The sequence below is a fragment of the Rhinatrema bivittatum genome, chromosome 12 (assembly GCF_901001135.1).
Source record: "Rhinatrema bivittatum chromosome 12, aRhiBiv1.1, whole genome shotgun sequence".
NCBI lineage: Eukaryota > Metazoa > Chordata > Amphibia > Gymnophiona > Rhinatrematidae > Rhinatrema > Rhinatrema bivittatum.
The window spans coordinates 39,168,011-39,191,689 of NC_042626.1; the positions used below are offsets into that span (position 1 = coordinate 39,168,011).

At 41.8% G+C, this 23,679-nt stretch overlaps 1 protein-coding gene across 3 annotated transcripts in view; it reads right to left on the minus strand.

Annotated features, from left to right (window-relative positions):
- ST14 (suppression of tumorigenicity 14) overlaps nucleotides 1–23,679 on the minus strand; it is a 95,464-nt gene that overhangs the window by 38,578 nt on the left and 33,207 nt on the right. For all 3 annotated transcript variants that reach the window (XM_029572791.1, XM_029572792.1, XM_029572793.1), the window contains exons 2-7: nucleotides 17,425–17,584; nucleotides 10,875–11,002; nucleotides 9,172–9,242; nucleotides 6,618–6,772; nucleotides 1,196–1,231; nucleotides 41–281 (exon numbers count right to left, since the gene is read on the minus strand). In XM_029572791.1, coding sequence (XP_029428651.1) covers nucleotides 41–281; nucleotides 1,196–1,231; nucleotides 6,618–6,772; nucleotides 9,172–9,242; nucleotides 10,875–11,002; nucleotides 17,425–17,584 — 791 coding nt within the window. The remainder of the gene's footprint in view (nucleotides 1–40; nucleotides 282–1,195; nucleotides 1,232–6,617; nucleotides 6,773–9,171; nucleotides 9,243–10,874; nucleotides 11,003–17,424; nucleotides 17,585–23,679) is intronic.

Sequence of the window (23,679 nt, forward strand, 5' to 3'; positions counted from 1 at the left end):
ATTAAGAAGTTCAAAGGCTGGAGATGCACAGTAAACTTACTGCACCAATGCGTAGGGCTCAACAGGGCTGAGCGAATTGTACACCTTTACAAAGTCCTGAGGGGGCTGCCGGCAGGGCTGTATGGCAAAGGTCTTGAAGTTGAGGCTGATGACGTGGCCAGCATCTGCCCGCAGAACCCATTGGCAATGGGCATTGTTGGGGTACTGGCTGTTGGGAAACCCTGGTGTAGAAAAGCTGGTCTTCACACCCGGACTGGTATGCAGCGAAAAGTAGCAGCTTTCTGTTTAGGAGAGAAATTAAATTGTATTAGTCCCATTAAAGATGCTGTTTTCGTTAAACAGGAGGGCACGTCCCGGTCCCTGCCTCTCTGCAGAGACTTCCAATAAAATGGAGATCAGGGCCCAATCGCGATGGCATTTACACTGTTGGTAACGTGGACAAAAAGTTCACCAACTCATTTCACTTAGGTCAGGGAAGAGTCCTCAGATGGCAATGACTTGAACCTGTGCCCATCCCTGTGTCACCCCCAGTCTGCATCCTTATGTCCATCCCCCCATAACCATTCAGTTCTAGAGTTGAGAGGGAAATGGCCTTGGGGTGGGGGGGGGGGGGGGAGGAAGAAGCATCTAAGATATTCAGTCCCTTTATAAACAAATGAACAAAAACACAAATTGTAACAAAAAGGGATTTTTTTTTTTTGGGACTGAGTTTCCTTCTGCTCCTTTTTGTTTCCAGCTCAAATATGGTGCCATGCGCCTTCATTCACATCCTGTGGACCCCCCCCCAGCTTATTTCAGTCCCATCATTGCTATGCGCTAGAGCTCCTTCCGGAAGCCTGTAATCATAAGCCCCTATGTAACCCATGCATGAACACTCGGGCTCCCTTCTCTCCTGCCCCTGCCAATCCAGGGAACAGGAGTCAGAGCAGTGAGCTACAAACCAGGGAGACCAGGGCTCAAATCCTACTGCCCTACATTGCCTCAGACCATTAGGGATAGTGAAATACCTGCAATACCTGAAGGTAATCCACTTTGAATATGTGGAAAAGCAGAATATAGATATAAAAACAAGCTGGGAATCAAAGTCACGTCTCTTCTGCATAGCAGTGCTGCCACAGAGCCACCAGGCCAGCCCCAAAACAATTTAATAAAAGAAAATGCAAAACAAACAAAAAAAAAACCACCCTCAACTTACTGTCCCTGGAGTCTTTAGCCATTTTGGGATCTGCCGCTGTAAAGATAAAAACACAAACATGATTTTAATCACAGAAAACCACAACATGGACACAAAACTTTGCCAGATAGTCAGAAAAAAAAAAAGATTAGACTGCTGTTACCTTGTGCTGGAACTTGGACAGAAATTATTTTCAGCTGGATGATTTACTATTTTAAATTACACTGAAAAGGGGATGACAGGTGGCAGAAACTAATAATGACATATGCAAGTCACACTAGAGGAGGCCAATACCCTATCTCAGACAACAGGCACTAAAGCAGGTCCATACTGAGGGAAGGGGTGAATGAGTCAAAGTGGCTGACAGGGGTGCGGGAATAAATGTATTTGTTTCATTCGGTTCAGTTTCCAATTTCATTTATGATGTTGTTTCATTCATTTCCATTAAAGTCAGTGGGGGAAGCAATGCATCCTATTTTGGACTCTTAATATTGGGGTTTTCCAGCCGTTTAAATGAAACTTGCAGGCAGGTATCAGTAGCAGAGGGAAAGCACTCCAAGGTATCAAGAGTGAGTAATAGTGGCACCAAAGTGGCATGAACACCCCAAGGCACCATGAGAAGGGCAAGAGGGCATACTAGACCAGATCAAGGGTCCATCAACCCCAGTATCCCGTTTCTGTGTCCAATCCAGGTCACGAATACCTGGTGAGATCCCAAATATACATAATATCCCATGCTGCTAATGCCCAGGGATAAGCAGTGGTTTTCCCCCAAATCTACCTGGTGAATAACCATTTCTGGATTTTTCCTCCAAAGCTTTTAAGTCTAGCTGTGCTAACTACCTTTACCACATCTTCTGGCAATGAACTGCAGAGCATAATTGCACATTGAACGAAAAATTATTTTCTCAAATGTGTTTTAATTGTGCTGCTTAGTAACGGAGTGTCCCCTAGTCTTTTTATTTTTTTGAAATAACTGATTCGCATACACTAGAGATGTGCATTTGTTTGAAAAGTGTAAAATGTAACAAATGAGCCCATTTTCGTTTTGCTTCAAATATCCCATTAAACCAGGTCACAGCACTGATGTCCGGCTCATTGGTTTATAGTCTCCCACATCTCACTTGGAGCCCTTTTTAAAAACATTGCCGTTACATTGGCCACTCTCCAACCTTCTGGTACAATAGATAATTTTAATGCTAGGTTACAAATTACTAGTAATAACTAGCAATTTCATTGTTTAGTTTTTTCAGGACTTTGTATTGCATCTTGTCCAGGCGATTTCCTACTCTTTAGTTTGCCAGTTTGTCTATTGCATCTTCCCGGTTCACTGTGTTTTGTATCATTTCCTGCAAATCACCACCATTAAATACTGTTTCCAGCAAGGGTATCTTCCCAACATCTTTCTCAAACAATGAAGCAAAGAATTAATTTATTCTTTGAATTAGGGCCTTGTCTTACCTAAGTATCCATTTATCCCCTTGATCATCTAGCAGTCCAACTGATTTCCTCAGTCTTCCTGCTTCGAATGTATTTGAAAAAAGGTTTTATGAGTTTTTGCCTTCATGGCCAGCTTCTTTCACCTTATCTTTTAACCATGTCGGCATTTGTTTGGCTTTCCTTCTACCTTTTTTAAAGCATTGAATACATCTGGTCAGGCTTCCAATATAGTATTTCTAAACAATGTTCATACTTGATATCAACTCTTGATTTGTTGAGCAGCACCTTTCAGGTTTTTTTTTCTAAACTATTTTCCTCGTTTTATCAAAATCACTCTTTTGAAAGTTAAATGCTAGAGCAGTAGTTTTCCTTAATGTCCTCCTTCTAGTTATGTCAAATTTGACCATGTTATGATCACTGTTGCCAAAGGGCCCACTGCTATTAGTTCTTGCACCAAATCCTACATTCCACTAAGAATTAATTTTATTTAAAAGATTTGTATATACCTCGTATACACATACAGCGGAACTAAGCGGTTTACAAAATTTAAAATATATATAATTTTAAAAACAGAAGAGGTAACATACATTAAAGAAAATAAACAATCATGAAAAATGAGATTTATTTGTTTTATTTATTGCAAATCTGGGAAAGCTTGTGAGAAAAAGTAAGTTTTTACTGCTTTCTTGAAGTCATGTTTTGTGGTGAGCTGATGAATGTAATTGGGAAGATAATTTCATAGGTTGGGACCTGCAACCAAAAAAGCACGGTTGCGAGTTAGATTTAACCTTGCGGTTTTTACAGTGGGTACTTGGAGATAGTTTTTGTCTGAGGAGTGTAAGTGATGGGGTAGATTGGTAAATTCTAAAATAGCTCCCACTCAGTTCCTGTACTAGCTGCTCCATGGACGGTTATTTATTTCATTTAGAAACTTTACTTTCCTAGCATATCCTGAAGTGACTTTTACCCCTTTATTCCCTTATGGGGAAGCTAACACTCCAAGGTACCATGAGAGGGGAAAAGCTGCCAACAGCAGCATGAACACGCCAAGCCACCACGAGAAGGACTTGAGAGTGACATCTATCACTTCATTGAATATTAGTGTTAATTTGGTGATCTAGCTAGGTGAGTGTCCCCTTCCTTCTTCACTATTCTATGTTCATCCTTCCCAAAGCTATGCACTTGATTGAAGAGGATGACCTTTCCTAAACAAAGTATCAATCTTCATTAAGGATATACGAGTAACTGCACTCTATCTAGAACCTCCAAGGAAATATGAGGAGCAAAACAGCAGGAAGGCATCAATAAAAGGGCAAAGGGCACAAACAGTGGCATGAAAACCCCAACATACTTCGAAAGGGGAAAAATACCAACAGTGACCTGAAAACAAAGAAGAATCTGGATAAGGTTTATAGCAGTCCTAACATGCAGATCAATTCTCAGACCTGAGTATAGGCAAAATAATCGAGCCATCTAGAAGCTGGTGAAAGTATTATCCCTGAGCAGGACAAAGTCAGAGGAAATCTCTGGATAAAGTTTGTAGTGGTCCTGGTGTAGCTTCCCCTTTGCTATGCCTCTGCAGAGGTAAAAATACCCCAATGCAACAAAACAACTGAGCACCAATTTCCCTCCTATTTGATGGATGCAGGAACTGTGGCATACAGGAAACTGCCTTCAATACCACTTGTGTGCTCAAGCTTTCAGACTGAGGCTCAAATCTTGGATGATGTTAGTGGTCCATGACTTGCAAGGATTAGGCCTTCTCTTAGTTGGTTTGTTGGGAATGAGGTCTAAAGTGGGTGGTACAAAACATGGAGTAAAAATATTTTAACTAAATAAGTGGAGAGAGAAAGGGCAGGAGGAGCAGGCCAGGCAACAAAAGAGGCCCAACACAGCAGTGAGGTGCTGAACTAGAAGGCAAGGCATAAGGAGCAGGGTTATGGGCAGCAGCAAGGCTTCAAGATCCCAAGGCATCCAGAGAAGGACAAGGGTTCTCTCTCATGATATTTATGAGGGGGGCCAAAACATCTCAGTATAACCAGCAGAGAGGTAGGGCAGTAGCAGCCAGAGTGGCATCAATATAGCAAAGCATAGAAGCCAAAAAGCATGGGCATTGTTCATGGCTAGCACTGAAGCAGTGTGGATTCATGATATACCCTGCCAATAAGAAAATACATTTAATAGGTACACTGATTGGTGGGTAAGAAAATAAATGCTAGGCAGCCTTGGCAAGGTCCAACAGACAATGGTCTTATGTACCTGGTATAACACAGGTCTGTGACCATGATTTTGATGGGTTCTCCAAGGTACTGTGTGAATACAATTTATGCAAAGGTCTCCTTTGCTTGGGGTGAGGGGGCTAACTACTGAAGCTTTGGCCTGTGGGAGGTGGTGGAGGAAGGTGGGGAAGAAAATGATAGCTTTCAGGGTGCTGTTGATGCCAATGGTACTGTGTTACCATTGGTGATTCCACTCTTTCCTCTGCTGAATCTCCACAGCCCCTTTTTGCCTCTGGTGCTCCCAATTCTTGCATCCTAACCACCAATCTCGCCTACCAATAAGTTATATTTTTGGACTAGATGGCAATACTCCCTTTCACCTGTGTGTCACACAGTGTGGGCAGCATGTAATGATTCAGCTGGATGAGAGATTTAAGAAAATTTTACAGCTGCAACTGTAGGAGTCCATGATCATCAACACTTCTGGTGCCAGTCAAAGACAATTCATGAAGAGGTGTTTGTTGCTCCACTAACTTGTCAACAAATAAGTGAAAATACACTTGGTACTTACATCCTCAAACTGGTACATAGGTGTGCCGACTGCTTTCTGCTTCTCATGAAGCTGTAGCCTGCCCTTCCTGCTCTGATGAAAATACCCTATTTTTTGTACCTATCTATCAGTTCCTGCAGGACAAAAAATTGCCAGGGGTGGGTATACGCAGACACCTGCTGATTGGCTGAAGGACAACCCTTATAACGGTCTGCATAGACGTCAGAACAATGGGCAGAGACTGAGCTTACACTGCTTGATTGTAACTCTCACTGCTCCTAAAGAAACCACGCCTTTCTTTATAATAAATTTCTTAGATTGACTCTTAGAGCTGGTCTTTACTAGTCTTTCTTTACCGAGGTTTTTAAACAGCCCTCAGGGAGTCCCTTCTTCCAGGTGCTGCAAATGTTCAAAGCATCAGATCTCCTGGTAGCCCCCATTGCTCACAACCCTGGCCATGTTCCTGCTACTATCTGTAATAAAAAGTGAAATACACCCTCAGGAACATTCATGTGTTTCCAGCCTAGTCACCAGCCCTTCATCATCCCCTTTATCATTGCTAAAACATGGGCTAAGATATGGCTTTGGTCCATTGCAGCCCATCTGTATTCTGCTGGTGCACTCCCACTAGAGCTGTTGCCTACCCCTGCCTCGTTCAGATGTCAGGAGAGGTAGGCATATTAGCGTTTTGGCTGAGCCAGACGTCACCAGTGAAATGGATTCTGGTACTCTTTTCCACTTTGCCAAGCTGTACACCTGCATCTGGATATGGTAGTGAACTTACAGGACAGACATCTGTAGGGAGGGAGCTCTGTAATCTGAGGCTAAGATGTGCAGCAGTCTCTTAAATCCCACAATCTCAACCAGCTGCAGGTTCTAGTCATGCAGGGCAATCATTTCCTTGATGGTCCCTGTCACCACCTTCTATGCTGTCTCCAGGACGGTGATGAAGGCCACCACATCTGCTACATGGTACCTTGCTGCTGGCACAGAAATGGGAGACTGCTGACCTACCACCTTATTTGGCATTCCACACACTCCCCCCACCCCCCCAGATTTATTTTCTATGCAACCTCAGACTAAGATCCAGAAAACCCTCCTGACCAGCAGCATCCAAAACAGGGGGCTAATTTACCAAATCGCAGCCAAATCACCACAAGTTTTTATCCCATCTCAGAATCCAGCAATTTGGCAAATGAGAGGACAAGAGACCTTAGGTAAAATAAGAACTTACGGTATGCTACAAGTGAATCAATGTTGAGAAGATGGGACCTTCTCCCTATCACGTTCTCAGTTGGCATCCCTTGGCTTATAGCTTTTTCCATAGCTTCTTCCCGGTACTTAGGAACACTGAACTCTGCCCAGTAATAGGCAAGGACACTACCCTCGCTGCAGGAAGAAGAAAAAAAAAATCTATTAGCATCACCAAACAGTAGCATGAGAAGAATATGACAGACACAGGAAAACTGGAGATTTTCTACTGTGTTGGAATGAACATAGAATTAGGTAGCCTTTGTAGGCAGGCCTGGATTTATGTACAAACTTACTAAAGCCTGTTCTTAGAGTGGCACTGCTCCTACCCCATACTATTCCCACAGACCTCTAAATCCTCTGGACCACCAACTCATTCGATTCAATTCCCATTGCTATTCTGGTTCAGAACTCCAATCATTTCCCTCCCACTGATCTTTCAGGTTCTCAGGGCTCTGGCAGTGTTATCAGAAGGCACTGAGCACAGGGACTCTCAGGAACTGAGAGGTGGTGTAGGAGGTGGTGCCTGTGAGCAGAGGGGTCACAAGCTCAGGCCCTGCACTCATTACCTTTTCATGACAATTCTACCAGACCTGGAGCCAGAGCACTGAGGTATGCAAGGAGAGATGGGAAAGGAAGGATTGGAGGTCCATGTCGAAGTGGAATATGAATCAAACAGGAGGCCTGTGAAATACTTGCAGTTCCACAAGGGGATGAATTCAGAAACCAAGTAAACTGAGATAAACTGGAGGACAGCGGGGTAGCGAGGCATCACTACTGACAGTGCCTAGAGGTGGTAAAAGCCAAAATCCATTACTATTAGTAGACTGTGAACTTTTTAAAAAGATCAATTAAAAAAAAGAAGTTACAGTACATGAGCTTTCAAGACTGCACAGATTCCTTCTTCAGATGTCAAGTTCTAGTGGCCAAACTAATCCTGAAGAAAACAAGATTCTTTATGGGTCATATCAGTAAAGACTGATATTTTTGCCCATCCCTAGGTGCCGTCAGTGTCCCCTCTCCTTCCTAATGGTAGTGGCTAACCTGAGGCAAAAACCTATAGTAGAGTCTTTTGCATTCTAGCCTTTAAGTTGCAGCCTTTGCTGCATAGTGAAAGTTGCAGAAATGAAGGGTGGGCTGACATTACCAAGACACTCTCGCCCCCCTCCCCAGCTCCATGTGGACTGTTGGGTCCATTAAACTCTGCTTCCCTTAATATGCACATAACTACATTATCTAACCAGGCTGAACCCTGGACCTGCTCAAACATTTTCCAACCCTTGGAACTCTATTGCCATAGGAATAGGCCCTAGCAGGCCCGCGTGGAAATCTAGAGCTGGTCATGATACCTTTCACCAAACTCATGAAAGAATTGGCCAGGGATGATTATGTTCATGAGTTTCATGAGCTTTCAAGAACACATTGATTCCTTGGTCACATCTTGAGAAGAGGCCTATGTTCTTCAGATCTCAGACACATCACAGTTGGTAACATCTATCAGCCTGGTAGGCTTGAGGAACACATTTTATTCCCTGATGTAAACAGGGAATGGATTTCCTCATTAGGGTCTGCTGGGCACTTCTTTCAAGCTGTGTGGAAGACCCATCTCAGGGACTAAACTGGGGGCTTACTATACAACAATGCATAGCACTATCAGTGAGCCAGGCATGGAATTGCATTTCCTATATTAATCCTTGTGTTAGAACTGACTTTGGTGGGTCATAATGCATTTTAAAAATAAATAAAATTGATGCTATAAAATACAACTGAACAAACCTTTTTAGTGGAAAGACTAGCTAAAATAAAAGTAATAAACCTGAGCAAATCAGTGTGAAACCAAAGATGCCTTACATTTATCAGTTTCACCTCATCACAGATAGGAAATTCTCTCACTTGGTCCCACAACACACATTTTTAGCCACCTTAAGTGTTTTGGTTAGGGGAAGAAAATAATATGCATGGACCGCATTGTCAAAATCAAACATTTTTCATGCAAAAAGTATCTATACAAAAAGCAAATGTCTGCATGTACTTTGTACCTGATGCAGTTTTCAATGAGAAAGTATGCACATACTTTTGCTTTGAAACTTGAAGCATAGCCCATAGGCAGCGACGGATTTACGATGTCGGACCGGCCCGGGTATTCGCCGCCCAGGCCGGCCCAGGACATATCACGTGGTCTGCAGAGCACGGCTCTGTCACGGCCGCGCATGGCAGGCCATGTGACTGGAGCGATCGGCCCACCGGGGGATGCCCGATCCCGATAGGCCAATCCGCCCCTGCCCATAGGTAAAAAGTATCTGCAGCCTTTGTCCCAAAATGGATATTTTGAAAATACAAAGTGCACAGTTACTATAAAAAAAAAAAAAAAAAAAGAAAGTTCTATTTTAGCACCAGAGCCAGGACCTGGCCTGCCTTACATCCGCTGGTACCTCACCTATTACCTCTTCCAATTGCTCTAGCTGTTCCAGCACATCTCTTGTGGAACTCTTTAGCTTCCCTGTTTACAATGAGCAGCATCCCGGGTCAATACTTACCTAAAAGCAGTAACTTCACATTGTTTGAAGTAAGGTCCAATATCAGAGTTTCCCAAATACAAGGTCTTAAGCTAAAAGAAAGAAAAATTATGTTCAAAGAGTAAACCCAAAACAGAAAAGGTTGCATCTTACTGTGTTGGATTTAATCACTTCAAAGCCCTTTGGCATATATGCTGGCTGGCGTTAGGTGCAGAAGAGATGGGAACAAGATATAACCATTGATAGCTAAAGCTAGAATGATTTGGTGCCAACAAAGCAGAGAATGAAGAGTAGCAACAGTAACATGGAATAGACTTAGTATTTGGGTACTTGCCCGGTTCTTGTGGCCTGGATTGGCCACTGTTGGAAACAGGATGCCGGGCTTGATGGACCCTTGGTCTGACCCAGTATGGCATGTTCTTAAGAGCTCTTGCAATTGGACACACACCTTTTGCCTACATGTATCAAGATCTGAAACTTAATGTGGAAAACTAAAAAAAGGGGAACTAAACTGAGCTACCATGCAGTTGGTGCCAGATTTCCGCCATGGATGCCCAACATGGTCACAGGTTAAATTCACCGTGGATATGTTTAATTGGTCAGTGGTGCCAAGATAAGAGAGCAGCTCCTGTGGTTCTGCTTAGGAGGCTAAGTGTGCTCAGCTCAGTCCTTCTCAAGAAAAATATACGACAGCAAGATGACTTCATACCAGAGGATCCTGGCAGAACTTCAACCACACATTCTAAAATCAGAAAACGCTGAAAGTACAGCCAGCTCCTGTGCTTTGACTTAGGATATATTAGTTTAAAAGCTACCCACATCTTTCAGCATGAATTTTTATTTTTTTGGCCCAGCAGTTTCCTCATGCTCTTTCATGCTTCCAGCTCAGATGGAACCATCCTTCATTCTCCACCACCCAGGAATTTTCCCCTCTGTCTTATTTGCCCATCCCCAGCCTACTTACTCTGCTCATTGCCCTGATGGCCCTGGGCTGGAGAATCATGCACCAGGGCTCCTTCCTTAACCCTGCAATCCTGGGCCATGAATCTGGCCACTAGATATCACCCTTGGACGATGACCATGACTCTGTCCCCTCCCCTGAGGGCTGCGAATGCTGGCTCCACAGCATCCTAAGCCCCAGCTGAGCGATCAGACTGGGGACCTTCAGCATGGCAGTGCAGAGCGCTCATTACCTGGGTTACCAGGCCAGTGTGTGCATCTATTATTTATTTATTTATTTTCAATACCCTGTTTGCGCTATAGGGAAACCTTTTTTTCACTGCAGGCACTGTCGCTTGTATACAATTGAGATATTTTCCATTTCTCAGCTTGGTATTTCCACACCTGATCCATTTTATTTTGATTGGGCATGCATCACATCTGTTCTGTAATGGTCATGTCTAATTAATATAATCTAAAAGCAAGAGCTATTGTAAATACTAATACTGTGTCATTAGGGTGCATGGCTCTATACAAATGTTATTTCTCTTACTTGGTATCAATTCAGACACTGCTCTTAGTATAATGGTCAAACTCAAAGTCCCTTCCAGTTTTACTCTTGCTCCACAAGGCAGCATGGAAAACCCCCCAAACTTTCCTAAATTCCATGCCGACTGGACATAGCAAGGTCTGTCATCTGAAATTAAGGGAGGAAGCAACCTAAAGAGAAGAGGCTATGCAAACAGTTCTTTAAATCCATTGTTCTAAGGCTCTTTTGTACTTACCAGGTCTTTAACCTTTTCAGCAAGGATGGAAAACTCTGGTGAACTGGAATTTTCATAAGCATCGATGAAGTTGACATTAGTGATCCTGAGGTAACCCGTGTAGCTCTTCTGGACGCGTACATCCCGGTCTGAGAAGTGGCATTTAAAAAGCAAGAGACGGTAAGTCAGTACCAAACTTGTCTTATAGACATGCTACAACAGAGGATAGGTTCTACAGTAGAGACATGCATGTGTTTCAATCCGAATAAAAAAATGACACAAAGAATCAATTTTTAGTTCAGAGCAAGACCAATGATCTTTCAAGCACTTTTTCAACTAGCTTGTCACAGCTGGCAGCTGCATGTCATGGATTTCTTTTTTTAAGTAAACATGAAATTAAGAACGCTTTGAGCAGTGACTATTATGTTCAGTCATTCCTCTGTTGAACCTCAGAGAGAAAGAAGAGATTCCGTGGCTCCTTGTTTCAAAACAGCATGTAAACAATTAGAAAAAATATATAGTTTACAGAAAAAGCAAAATGTGCTTTTTGTCTAACTATGGTTTGGGGTGCTATCTAACAGCAGGAGAGCATCTGCAATCTCTGCAAGACACTTATAGTGTGTGTGTACCATCAGGGTAAGACTACCACAACGATGGACACTATGCCAGTGGCTGCAGGAAGGATACAGAGAGATGTTCATTTCTTGCAGCATGTGCATTGCAGTGACTTAGAGGCAGCCTGCTTTTTTTCTTTGTGTAAAACAGGAATCTGTGCCCTTTCACAATGAGTGTATGTGTGATTCTTCCATTGTATGACACTTTCTCCAAATAAATATCCAAATAAATTTTATTCTGCCATGTCGTTAACTAGATAAAATTTATCTGGATAAATTGGAAGATTTCATTTAGCCAGCTAGCTGAAAAATTTATTAGTGGAGTAAGTTAAGTCTAGACCTTTGAACATGTCCTTGGATAATTTGAATCTTAATCTTCTCATTCACTAGGCGATCTGAAACCCTTCTGCCACCTCCTAAGCTACCAGGAGCTCAATAGGATCATTACTGTCAAAGCAATTCTAGTCATCACTGGGAACATAATGATCCTACTGTGCTTCTGGTAGTATTTTCAAGATAGCTGGTTAAGGTTAAAGTTATCCAGGGACACATTTTCAGATTACTTGAAACCTAACAGTCTTGATTCAAACATAGCCAATTAGGTTTGAAAGTTATCTGGGTAGGCATACCTAGATAATTTTGTGTACTTTCAGTGGACTGTTTATCCCAATAAATATCCTAGACAACTTTAGCTGGATAACTTATCCATTAGATGCTTTTATTTTAACTTTTTTCTATACCGATGTTCAGATGGGTATCGTCACAACGGTTTACAGTAAGGCACATAAAAATGATGCTAAAATATATCAACTTACACAGGTGCCATTAAGGTTCGGTAACAGTTTGTAAACAATATTAATTGGTAAGTGTGATAAATCATGTCCATTTCTCATTGTTTCAGTTTTGGATACGAGATTAGCTTTATCATTGTACTTTTATCCTTTATTGATGAACAAAAAAAAGATGAAGATTAAACAAACAAATAAAAACTACACACATATTGATTTTAGTTATGTGTGTGGGCCTCTTAATGTACATAGGAAGCATCATCAGTTCACTCACTATGCTTAATTTGTGACAAAAGTGACCGACCGATCTACTTTCTATGTGTGTCCACACTAGGGTGTACAAACATTGCAACACTAAAAATCCCTACCCACGAATGATACCTATTCACATTTATAAGCATGATGGTGACTGCGATTATTGTACTGTTTAATATTTTTACTGATTTTTAATATATTTTGCTAGTTTTTAGATAATTTTAGTTTACCTTCATCTTTGATGAAGTTTTTAATATAACTATTTGTATTGTAAGGATTGTCTTAACATATTTTTATGTATGAATGCTGTAGAGATTATAAACCGATGTGAAGGTCCTGGTTCCAAACACTGGTATAGAAAAGTCTATAAATAATAATAATAAATAATATATTTCATTATGTCACTGGCATCAAGAGGCAGACATGGCAATGGGAGAGGAAGAAGGGCAAGCTATTTTTACTCCAGAAGGACCCGAGTCCAGCCCAAGTAGCAGTAGTAATGAGAGATACAGGATGAAGACTTGGAGCCCTTCTACCAACCTCAGACAGGATGTTTTGGGTTTTTTTAAAAAGGGGAAACCAGCTAGAGATGCGGAACTTGGCTGAGAAGTTGGAAAAAGTAGCTTCCTGCTCCCATCCCCACTGCTGGTATGGTGCAGCGGCAGAAGGTGACAGACTCTGTGGAGTGCGACAGCAACAGTAGGGGAGGACAAGGAAGGCATCAGCTACATTCAGCACAGCGCTTCTTGCTCTGTTCTGACCAATGCCTGCAGCAGATCTTTGTAGAACCAACAGATTCAGACGAATCATGTGGTATTCAAAGTCCAGCAGCTAAGGAAGGTTTGGAGAACCTAGTTACCAGTGTAATGTCCAGGGAACACCCACAGGCAGTGGGGTCAAGATAACCCTCCTGGAACAGCAGACAGTCGAGAGCATAGAGATACCCCTGGCTTTTACCTCCTGATCTACCCACAACTTCATTCCCAGCATCAACCCCCAAGGATCCAGAGAGATCCCACAAGACATCAAAGGTGTGCTGGCACTTGAAATTTTTGGAGGAACAATATTTTACAGCATGCATTCACTGTTGAAAGGCCATCAGTAGAAGGTACTAGCCAACCTTTCAAACTGTGGTATGGTCTATCATTTCCAAAACTACCACCTGTTAGTGTGTTTCAGGGGAGGCCAGTGCTAGTCTGAGAAACCATTCTCCATGCAAAGCAGCAGCAGCAGGAAACCCACAGCAAAGGAGATGTCCAATTCACAAGCTGACCCATCCCCCTAAGATCTTCCTACTGTGAGGTAGCAGACCAGTAGCCCCCACCCCTATGTCAGTGGCAATCCACCATGGAGCAGATGGCGTAGTGTACCCCATCATTGTCCTGGGGCAAGAGGCAGGCAGCATTGAAGGTTGTAATACAGACTATGAGGGAAATGACTGCCCTGGATGACCAGCCCTTGCAGGTGAGATTGAGGAATTTAAGTGGCTGCTGCACATCTTAGTCCCAAATTACAAAGTTTCCTCCAGAACAACATTTAGTAGGTAGGTGATCCCTATACTGTGCACTCAGCTCCATGCCTGGATGCAGGCACAGCCAGCCAAGGCAGAAGGGAGTAGCGACAACCATGTCATCAGTGATATCTGACAGCACACTAGTGTCAACTGGATGGGGCAGGAGCAGCTCTAGTGAGGGCTCACCGGGAGGGTACAGAGGAACTGTGGCCTTGGCCCATATCTTAACAGTGATAAGGGAGATGACAAAGAGCTAGTGGCTAGGCTATAAACGGATTACCATTCCTGTTTTCTTTTTTTTTTTTTTTATTGTTTTATAATAGATGGTGGCAAGAACATGACCACATCACTCTTGCTGCCGCTGTCCAACCTGCTCCTCATACCATGCCTCTCTTCAGGTTCAGTGTTTCGCAGTGTTGTTGGGCTGTTCTTGCTGCCTGACTGTTCCCCCTGTCCTGCCTCTTCTAGTTATATTGGGGTAATTTGGCCTCAAAAAAGAAACAAGAAAAGCCCTCCTCCTCTTCTGGAAGCCTTTGCTGCTACCGCCCATCACCCAGCCTGCACCTCATGCTCTGCCTCTCTTCTGAGTCAGACCTTTGCTATGTTGATGCCACTCCTCCTGTTTCTTTACCCCTCACTTGGTGTTCTCTTCTAGGAGATCAATGCCACTGTGCTTGCTGCCCTACTCCTCACTCTGTGTCATCAGGGTCCATGCCACTGTGTTCTGCTTTGTTGCTCTCTTTGTGCTCATACCATTGTTACTGATGCTCCTTGCCCCTATTTTGGCACTTTGGGATGCTTGTGCCACAGTTAGTGCTACTTACCCTCCCCTCCCCCCACACTCACACACTCTCTCTCTTGGTGTTTCAGGACTGCTGTTCTCTCTGCTGCTGCTTACTTCAATTTTTATTAAACTTGAACAGAAGACCCCATTTTTAGAGTCCAACATAAAACATATTGCTTCCCCCACTGATTTTAATGGAAATGAATGAAATAAATGCATGAACTTGGGAACTGAAAATGAAACAAAACAAAAACAAAAAATGTTTCTGTGCACATCCCTATTTATACAGCACTAGATGGTATGAAGGCGTTGGGTTTATAACCACACTAACATCTCCAAATGATAACAGATTGCCTGTGATGGACGGATAATAAATTGATGTAAAGATGTGCAATTAGTCTCAAACCACGGCTCACATTTGAGGACTTCTGTCAAATAGATTGATGCATGGATAGGCAAAGAGCTGGCAGTCACACTCAAGTTGGCATTAATGGGTTCAGTGTCAGGGGAAGCTCTCCGTGCCACCTGAGGGTTTGGTGGGGACAGCAAGACCATACTGAGAGAGGAATGGTGATAAATTATGAGGATGTGAATTACATGATTGAAAGCAATAGTATGCAGTCAAAAAGTTGTAAGGAGGCACTTTCTCCCTTAAGTTTTGATCTACCTAGCTCACTGAATTTACAAGACTGAAGAAATTCCTTGTGCATAATCTTTGGGATGTTTAGCTGGCAAACCAATAATAAAACTTGTAGCACTTTCCCTCAATGTTACGTAGAATGAGCAGATGAAGCCAAGGGCCAAATATATATTCTCGGTCAGCACAACCCCTGAATAAGTTTGTGATTCAGCCTGAGACTCAGTGGTATGCATATCTGGTGTTGTACGTGTTTGGTAAAACTGGATCCTTTGGACACCAGAAAGACATCATTCAATTTTCAGCCACACTGGATGTAGCTATAGCTTCTGAACTTATTACTACCATTCAAGAGACCTAGTTATTTCCTTTTTAGGTGAGGGAGCGGGTGAAGAAAAACATTTTATGATTTCCAACCACATGCATTAGTAGTCTGGGTTGTTTTTGTTTTTTTTTTTTTTAATTAGAATTACTTACTTCCAGGAAAGTTTAAAGAAAAGGACTACTCAGAACATCTTAATGCAATGGTTAAGACGAAGCAATGAGTAAATATAAAGTAATTCTTTTTGGACTTTATGCCCTTAGAAGTTCTTTGTTGGCAGTTGAAGAAGACATGGAGAGCAATTGGAGAATTATCGCCTTAAACCTCCAGCATTCTTTGCATATGGGATCAACGGAAGGTTCGTGTTGTGGGACGGAAAGAATATTTTTTTCGCTCGGCTCCTTTTCACAATATGGACTTTACTCCAGGAGTTACCTCTGGGATGGCTAATGGATGGAGATCTAGAGAGATCACAGTTTTGCGCATTTGTTTCAGGCTGGTGAATTTGTCACCTTTGAACAATTAATGAAGGCAAATGGTTTACCTAATGCAAATTGTTTCTCTTATGTACAAGTGAAATTTTATCTCTCAGAGAAAAGTTATACCTGTTTTAAAAATGGGCAAATTCTTCTTTGAGAGGATCTGCGATCAAGCAGATAAAAGTAAAAGGGTTATATCAAAGATTTGTTCTATACTTAATTGTGAGCTTACAGAGAAACTTAAGCATATTGTTGCGTGGGAGGAGGATTTAGGGATGACATTATCTGATTCTGAATGCACTCTTTCGTTTTTACAAGAGGGGAAGAGTTTGATATCTGCTTTTTTGATGGAGAATGGATACAAAGTTTTAACTAGATAGTATCTTACTTCTGTTCAGCTACAAAAAGTGTTTCCACATGCAGGTGTTAAATGTTGGAGGAATTGTGAGTGTCTGGGAACTTTATCATTTTTGGTGGGAATGCCTATATATATATATATATATATATATATATATATATAGGCATTCATTTGAAATATATTAGGTGTGATCATGGAGAAATATCCCAAATATGCTCTACTGAGTATTTCAGTGCCAGACACTTCACCTTTGATCCAAAAGTTGATCCCACTAATGTTTCTAGCTGTATGATGTAAGATAGCCAGGCATTGGAAAAATGAGCTGTTCCTTCTTTCGACTTAGCAAAGGGTCGATTAGGCCAAATATAAAACATATACATACTGACGGCTATCAGACAGTGGACAAATCTGAAAAGATATGGCTCCCAGTTACCAATTGAATGTCATCCTGAGATGGATACCTTGTAACAGTGGAACTTTGAGCTTTGATATGTGGACCTAGTTGGCCTGCTTTTTTCACAGGCTTGCATGAGGCCTTACACACATTTATGCCTTCTATGTGTGTTTATGCTTTTGTTTACATGGGACATTCCTGGTCTTGCTATATTATCTGTTTTCTTTTTCCTTTTCTTCTCTTACCTTGTTTGCTCATTTGGGGTGGGAGGGAGGAAAGTTCTCTCTTTATATTTTGTATGTCAAGATAAAGAAAATTGTTACTTGTGTTTGTTCCATGATGTACTATCAATAAAAATTTCAAATTACAAAAAAAAAAAAATCTTAATCCAGACTCTGTATGACTACCCATTCCACCCCATACTCACATTTAAAGTGCCAAACCAGCAAACTGATCATGACCGACAAGAGCAAGGCACCGATCACTACAGCCAGAATTACGATCCATCTCTTTGGACCTCTCTTCTCCATCTTCTTACTGTTCATGGCGGGTAGAAACTCTACCCCTTCTTCAAACCCGTTCATTTTCTGTCCAGAAACATACAAAATCCGCATCAGTTAGAAAACCTATTTCAACATCTCAGATTAAAAAAAAAAAAAAAAAAAAAGTAATTTCAGATTTCAGTGTTATGTTAAGTATATAATGCAGAATGCTCTCTCTTTGTGCGTGTGTTACACTGTTTTAATTATGTATGTAATCCACCTAGTGTGGATGATAGTGTAGAATATAAATGTCTGACAAATAAATAATGCATACATTCACACAAAATCAAAAGGCAGGTAAGACTGGGCCACATTCTTAGGCTATATATCAAAAGCACATAAAACTAAAACTATATAAAAAAAAACCTCTCCATATAAAACAGTAACTGTTGGTTTTGCAACAGAAAGAGTATTCTTCATGTTTCAAAGTCAGGTACATAATGTACCCAAGAGGATCAGCACATCCTGTATTTGGATAGTAAGGAGGTATGGGGAATGCCTAACATAACCTGCCCAGGGAGCATGCCATCTCGTTACCTTTACTATCACTGAAGTGTGGAAGCAGCAGCAAAACACCAGCCTGAAACACACCCATTAGATATGGGAGGGGAGAGAGTGAGACAGGCAGACTCACCAGTCTGCTAGAAAACTCAAAGCAAGAGAACATGTAAACCAGTGGTACTGTAGTAGGAAGAGAGAACAGAAAGTTGAGAAGGGCCTTGCAGTCATCAAATTATAACTATACTGATAAACATGAGATATAAGATTAGCCTGTTCATTAGCATCAATTCCCAACTTTTTCAAAGCCAAAGCATACCTACATTAACAAAAAACAAGCAATGTGGACAAAGAGGATTCATATGGCCAAAAGGAGAATTAGGGAAGCATTGAAAGCTCCATCAGTCATTTTAAAACAATGGGAAAGAGGGGACAGACACACGAGGTCCTGTAACAATGGGGCAGCATTCCAGCTTTTTGGTTCGAGCAGCTGGCTGAGATCCAGGAAGCCAGGGCTCAAATCCTGCTTCTCCCAACGATACTTCTCGTCACCTTGGGCAAGTCCCTGCACACTCCTCTTCCTCCATGGGTGCTTCTGTCATTAGGTAGAGTGATGTCACCGCCTCAGGTGACAATATTTTGGGGTGACAATTGCCCCCCCCCAAAAAAAAAAAAAAAACCTCCTGCAGCGGCCGCCTCACCCTACATACAAACCCAAGATGTGACATGGGTTCTGATGACATGGCCGTGAAGTTCCCACTCTCCATGAGCACAGAGTCAAGAATTGTGTCCTTCTCTCCCCACTAATCCATGACAATCTCAGGGTAACTGGAAATCAAAGGTCCCATGTGTGGAGCGTGGGAAATATTCTATCCTCATTAGTTGTAATTATTGGGCCTTATTTGAGGCAACTGCTCTTTTGAAATATTTTATAGATTTTTGGGAACTGTTTTTTTTTTTTTTTAAATGTATAAAAGTTTAATTATTGAATGTTAATCTATTTGTTGGAGGTTTTGAAATATGTATTCTTTGTATGGTTGATTGCAATGTTTTATGAGGAATGATGGAAGTTTCTGTTTTTCCATTGCTGCTCTGCATTCAGAGTCTGGCTTGTTGTGGCCTCCAGTTTAGTTTTTGTCTGTACATTTCTATTTGTACTTTATGATCACTTTATTCTGTGTTTGGCAAGGGTCTGTCTGTGTTCAGCATGAATGACCAAGATGAGGTATTCTGCTATCGTGTAGTTTCTGATTAGGAGTCCATAGCAGCCTGGCTTGTTCTGATTTCTTAACAGGAGGTATATTGGTGTTTTAGGGGGCTGGTGTAATATTTGCAGTATTCTCTTCAAAGGTAGGGCTATTGCTGTTTGAGTGCTGGCAGTTAGTGCTATTTTGGTATGGAACATTTACTATATTGCAATTGTAATTCAGTTTACTCATGGATTTCTGAGGACCAAGCTCACATCTAATATTCTTTACAACAGGCCTAACTAATACCATATGGTTCTTAAGTGTCTTTTTTTTTTTTGCAGTTCTGATTGTCACTACAGCAGTATATGTAAACATAATATACATGGTGTAGCGACATTTTTACCTCAGAAGACTGTACTTTGAATGTCCTTTTTCATGTAAAATCTATTATAAATGCATACATTTTTAATTGTATGTGTTGAAGGCCAGGGGTTGGGTGGGGAAGGGGGAGGGGAAGAGTATATAGCTGTTAAAGTTCACTTAAAGCGCCTAATACCCATTGCACAATCCCGGAGTGAGTGCACCACACACAGACCTCCATCTCTCACATCCCCGGGGAGAAAAGGCATTAGGATTCCTGGAAATGCGATAACGTTGACAGCTTCCTAGATGTGTCCTGATTATGCTTTGTATTTTGTTTTTAAATTTGACTATGGTACTTTATTTGTATTTTATATTTTATTTTGTTGTAAATCGCTTAGCACAGTTCATCTGCTATAGGCAATATAAAAATCTGTAAATAAATATCACCATTTCTCTGTGATCAATGACGCCCTGCCTCCCCCTTCCCCAGCATTTCAAGATCACCAAGGGGAACCTCCAACTTTCATTGCCTACTCCACCATCTCTTTCCTTACCTCAGACAGCAGATTGCCTTGAGCCATCCCTGACTGCCTCAGGTACAAACTTTTGGGGTCAGTTTTTAAAAAGGGGACCCAAAGACAGATGAGCCAGACATCAATGCTGCAAAAAATGTTTGAACTATTACAAAGAACAAAATTACTAAAGATTTAGATAGTCATAGTTTAACAGGACAAAGCCAGCATGGATTTAGCCAAGGGAAGTCTTGTCTCACCAATCTGCTACATTTTTTTTTTGAAGGGGTGAACAAACATGTGGCTAAAGGTGAACCAGTTGATCAAATGTATCTGGATTTTCAGAAAGTATTTGTTAAAGTCCCTCATGAGAGTCTCCTGAGGAAATGGAATAGTCATGGGATAGGAGGCAATGATCTATTGTGGATTGAGAACTGGTTAAAAGATAGAAAACAGAGAAAATAGTGCTAAATGGTCAATTTTCTCAATGGAATGCTTCAGGGATCTGTTCTGGGACTACCACTTTTTTTTTTTTTTTAACATTTTAAAAAATGACCTAGAGATGGGAGCAAAAAGTGATGATCAAATTTACTGCTACAAAATTATTCAACAAGAAGATTGTGAGAAATTGCAAGAGGACCTTGCGAGACTGGGAATGCAAATAGCAGATAACATTTAATGTGGACAAGTACAAAGTGATGCATGTAGGGTAGAGCAAGCCAAATTATAACTTCATAATGCAAGGTTTCACATTAGAATTCCCCATCCAGTAAAAAGGATCTGGGTGCCATTGTGGAAAATGTGTTTAAATCCTTTGCTCAGGTGTAGCAATGGCTAGAGACTTTAACAAAAGGGCAGGAATCCAAGATATATATGCATGAGGGAGACTCTCTTAAAAGAGATAGAGACAGGATAGAAGCAGCCCAGAGAAAGGCAATCAAAATAGTGGAGGGGTCTGCATCAAAAGTCATATGAAATGAGACTGAAGGAGCTGAATATGTATACCCCGGAAGATCAGAGAAATAGGGGAGATATGAAGCAGACATTTACATTCCTGAAAGGCATTAATGATGCAGAAGAATAAAACCTTTTCCAATGGAAAGAGATCTGTAGAACTAGGGGCCATCATATGAAACTCAGAGGGGACAGGAACAGCGTTAGGAAATATTTCTTCAGAGAAAAGATGGATGCATGGAAGGCCTTCCCAGAAGAGCCAGTGAAGACAAGAACGGTAATGAAATTCAAACGGGTGTGGGATAAACACAGAGGATCCATAGTAACTAAAGGTCAGAAATGAAGAAAAGAGGTAACCTGCATGGAGAAAAGTTATTTTTACTTATTTTATTTCTTTTAGAGTAATAAAATAAATAAAAATAAACTTGCTGAGCAGACTGGATAGACCATTTGGGTCTTTTTCTGCGGTAACCAGATGTGTATTGGGCAGCTGACTGGATGGAAGGGGGATTGCAGTTCAGTTTGCTCATCCCTGGTCTAGGGTGTGTTCTTAGTTATTTAGGAAACATGGAATTTGGTTAGAGATCTTTTGGCTCCAGTTTACATGGACCTGTCAACGGTCAGCTTGGCATGCTTTAGGGAGCTCTTGAACTTTGAAACATGTGCTGCACCGACATCACAAGGGTGTCGAACATATAAACTGTGGACCTATTTTGAAAACGTCCCCCAGGCTGATATTTTCTTATAATCTGCCCCTGGGTATCTCGTGTTGCTGCAAGATGCTGACAATCAAGCTCAGGTGCTGGTCAGCATCAGCAGCGGTGACTTTTCCATGGCACACCTGATCTGACAGCACATTAGTTGGGAAACACTGGCTTATGGGGAAGTCGCTAAGCAGGGCATAAGTTAGTTTCACTGCTCAGAATAATTATGTACTGCTAGCAGAACAGAACGCTGTTACATTTATACACAGACACAAACATCTATTCCCCCTCTTCCCTTACATTGAAATGTTTCAATTCACAATAAAAAAAAATCTTAATGGAGACTGAAATCCACAGAATGATCCCTATTCCAGTCACCCAAGAGAACAGGGACTGTGTTCCCAAAACTTAGACCAGTCCATCTCTAGGCACAGTTCATGGAGAACTTAAGACCAAGCAAGTGAAACTGTGACCAATCCTCTCTGGGGAAAACAAAAATTGTTTAAAATACAATGACGAGAGGCAGAGTTTGTAATCCTTAGGCTCCCATTGTCCTCAACCCCCTCACACCCCCCCCCCCCCCCCAACTTCACTGGAAATTTAAGATTGTTCTGTTTGGGTCTATGCGGCTACTACAAGACAGAAAATGCCAGTGAAGAGGTGTCATCAAAATTCACAAGGAGATGCCCCTCAGGTCTCACTTTTTCTTTTTTTAGTGTCAGGGTTTGGGCATCTTCCCAGAGGCTCTGATAACCCTGAGTCAGTGTCACAACAGATCATGAACGCAATGAGAGAGAAAGTCAGTACTGCTGGATCACTAGCGGAAGAACAGTTTCTGCGAAACACGAGTTTCACTGTGACACTCTTCCCTTCATTGTCTGTGCCTCCACCCACATTCCTCCAGGCAGGAGCAAAACAGCAAGATAGCAACTGGATTAAACAAGAGCACTTTCATTTCCTTAAAGTAACAGTGCTTTCCACGGGCCTAGCCAAAAAAATGTCTTTCCTGTATGTCTTCCCCTATCCACCACACACAGTCCCACCTATATTTTAAAGCAATTTTCTTTTCCTGGCTGGTCCTGCTACGATTAGGGCTAACATGCTCTCTTGTCTCTGACCATATTTAAACTGGATCCTCCAAAATTCCCCCTAAAATTATTTGTACAGCAATACTGAGAAGTAGGCAAGTAAAAGTTTCATCATCAACTGGGTTATTGAATTGAAGGGAAAGCTATCGCTATCCCAGACAACACTGGTGCATCAACACAATGCTTCATAGCAAAGGCAAACAGGTTTGTTGTGAGAAGGATGAATTACAACTCCAATTAACACTAAATCAGCTTTAATATTTTGGGAGTAAGATTTCCTCATGCTATGTGTAGAAAACCTAAAGGATCTTTACCAGCAGTATGATCCATTTGGTGGGTGGGTGTGTGTATGTGGGGGGGGGGGGGGGGGGCAGAAATAGTTTAATGTGGGATTTATCCACCAACCCCCCCCCTCCCCGGCCCGGGGGAGTTTAAGATGGTGCCCTCCCCTAGTATATAAACCCCTACCACCATTTTAAGTTGTGGAATTTTTAGTTGACCCTTCTAGGGAAAACATGTTCCTTTAGCTATATTTTCCCAGCGAAAAGACATTGGATCTCTGGGTACAGTAACAGGGCACTCTCTCCTGTTTTTTGCCATGACATTTTGATGTTTTCTGTGGAGAGAAGGAAGTTGTTATCACCCTTCCTGCCTCTTCCTTGGTTGAACATTTTTGTTTTCTGTGTATTTGAGTGTCCTAGGAGAAAGAGACTCAATTTTTCCACCATTCCAGGAGGGGTGTCTTTAAAAGAGAAAGGCCCAAAGGTTCGTCAGGGGAAAAGAGGAAAAACTCAGTGGCCAAGATCACCTCAGGGAGATCAAGAGGAGAGA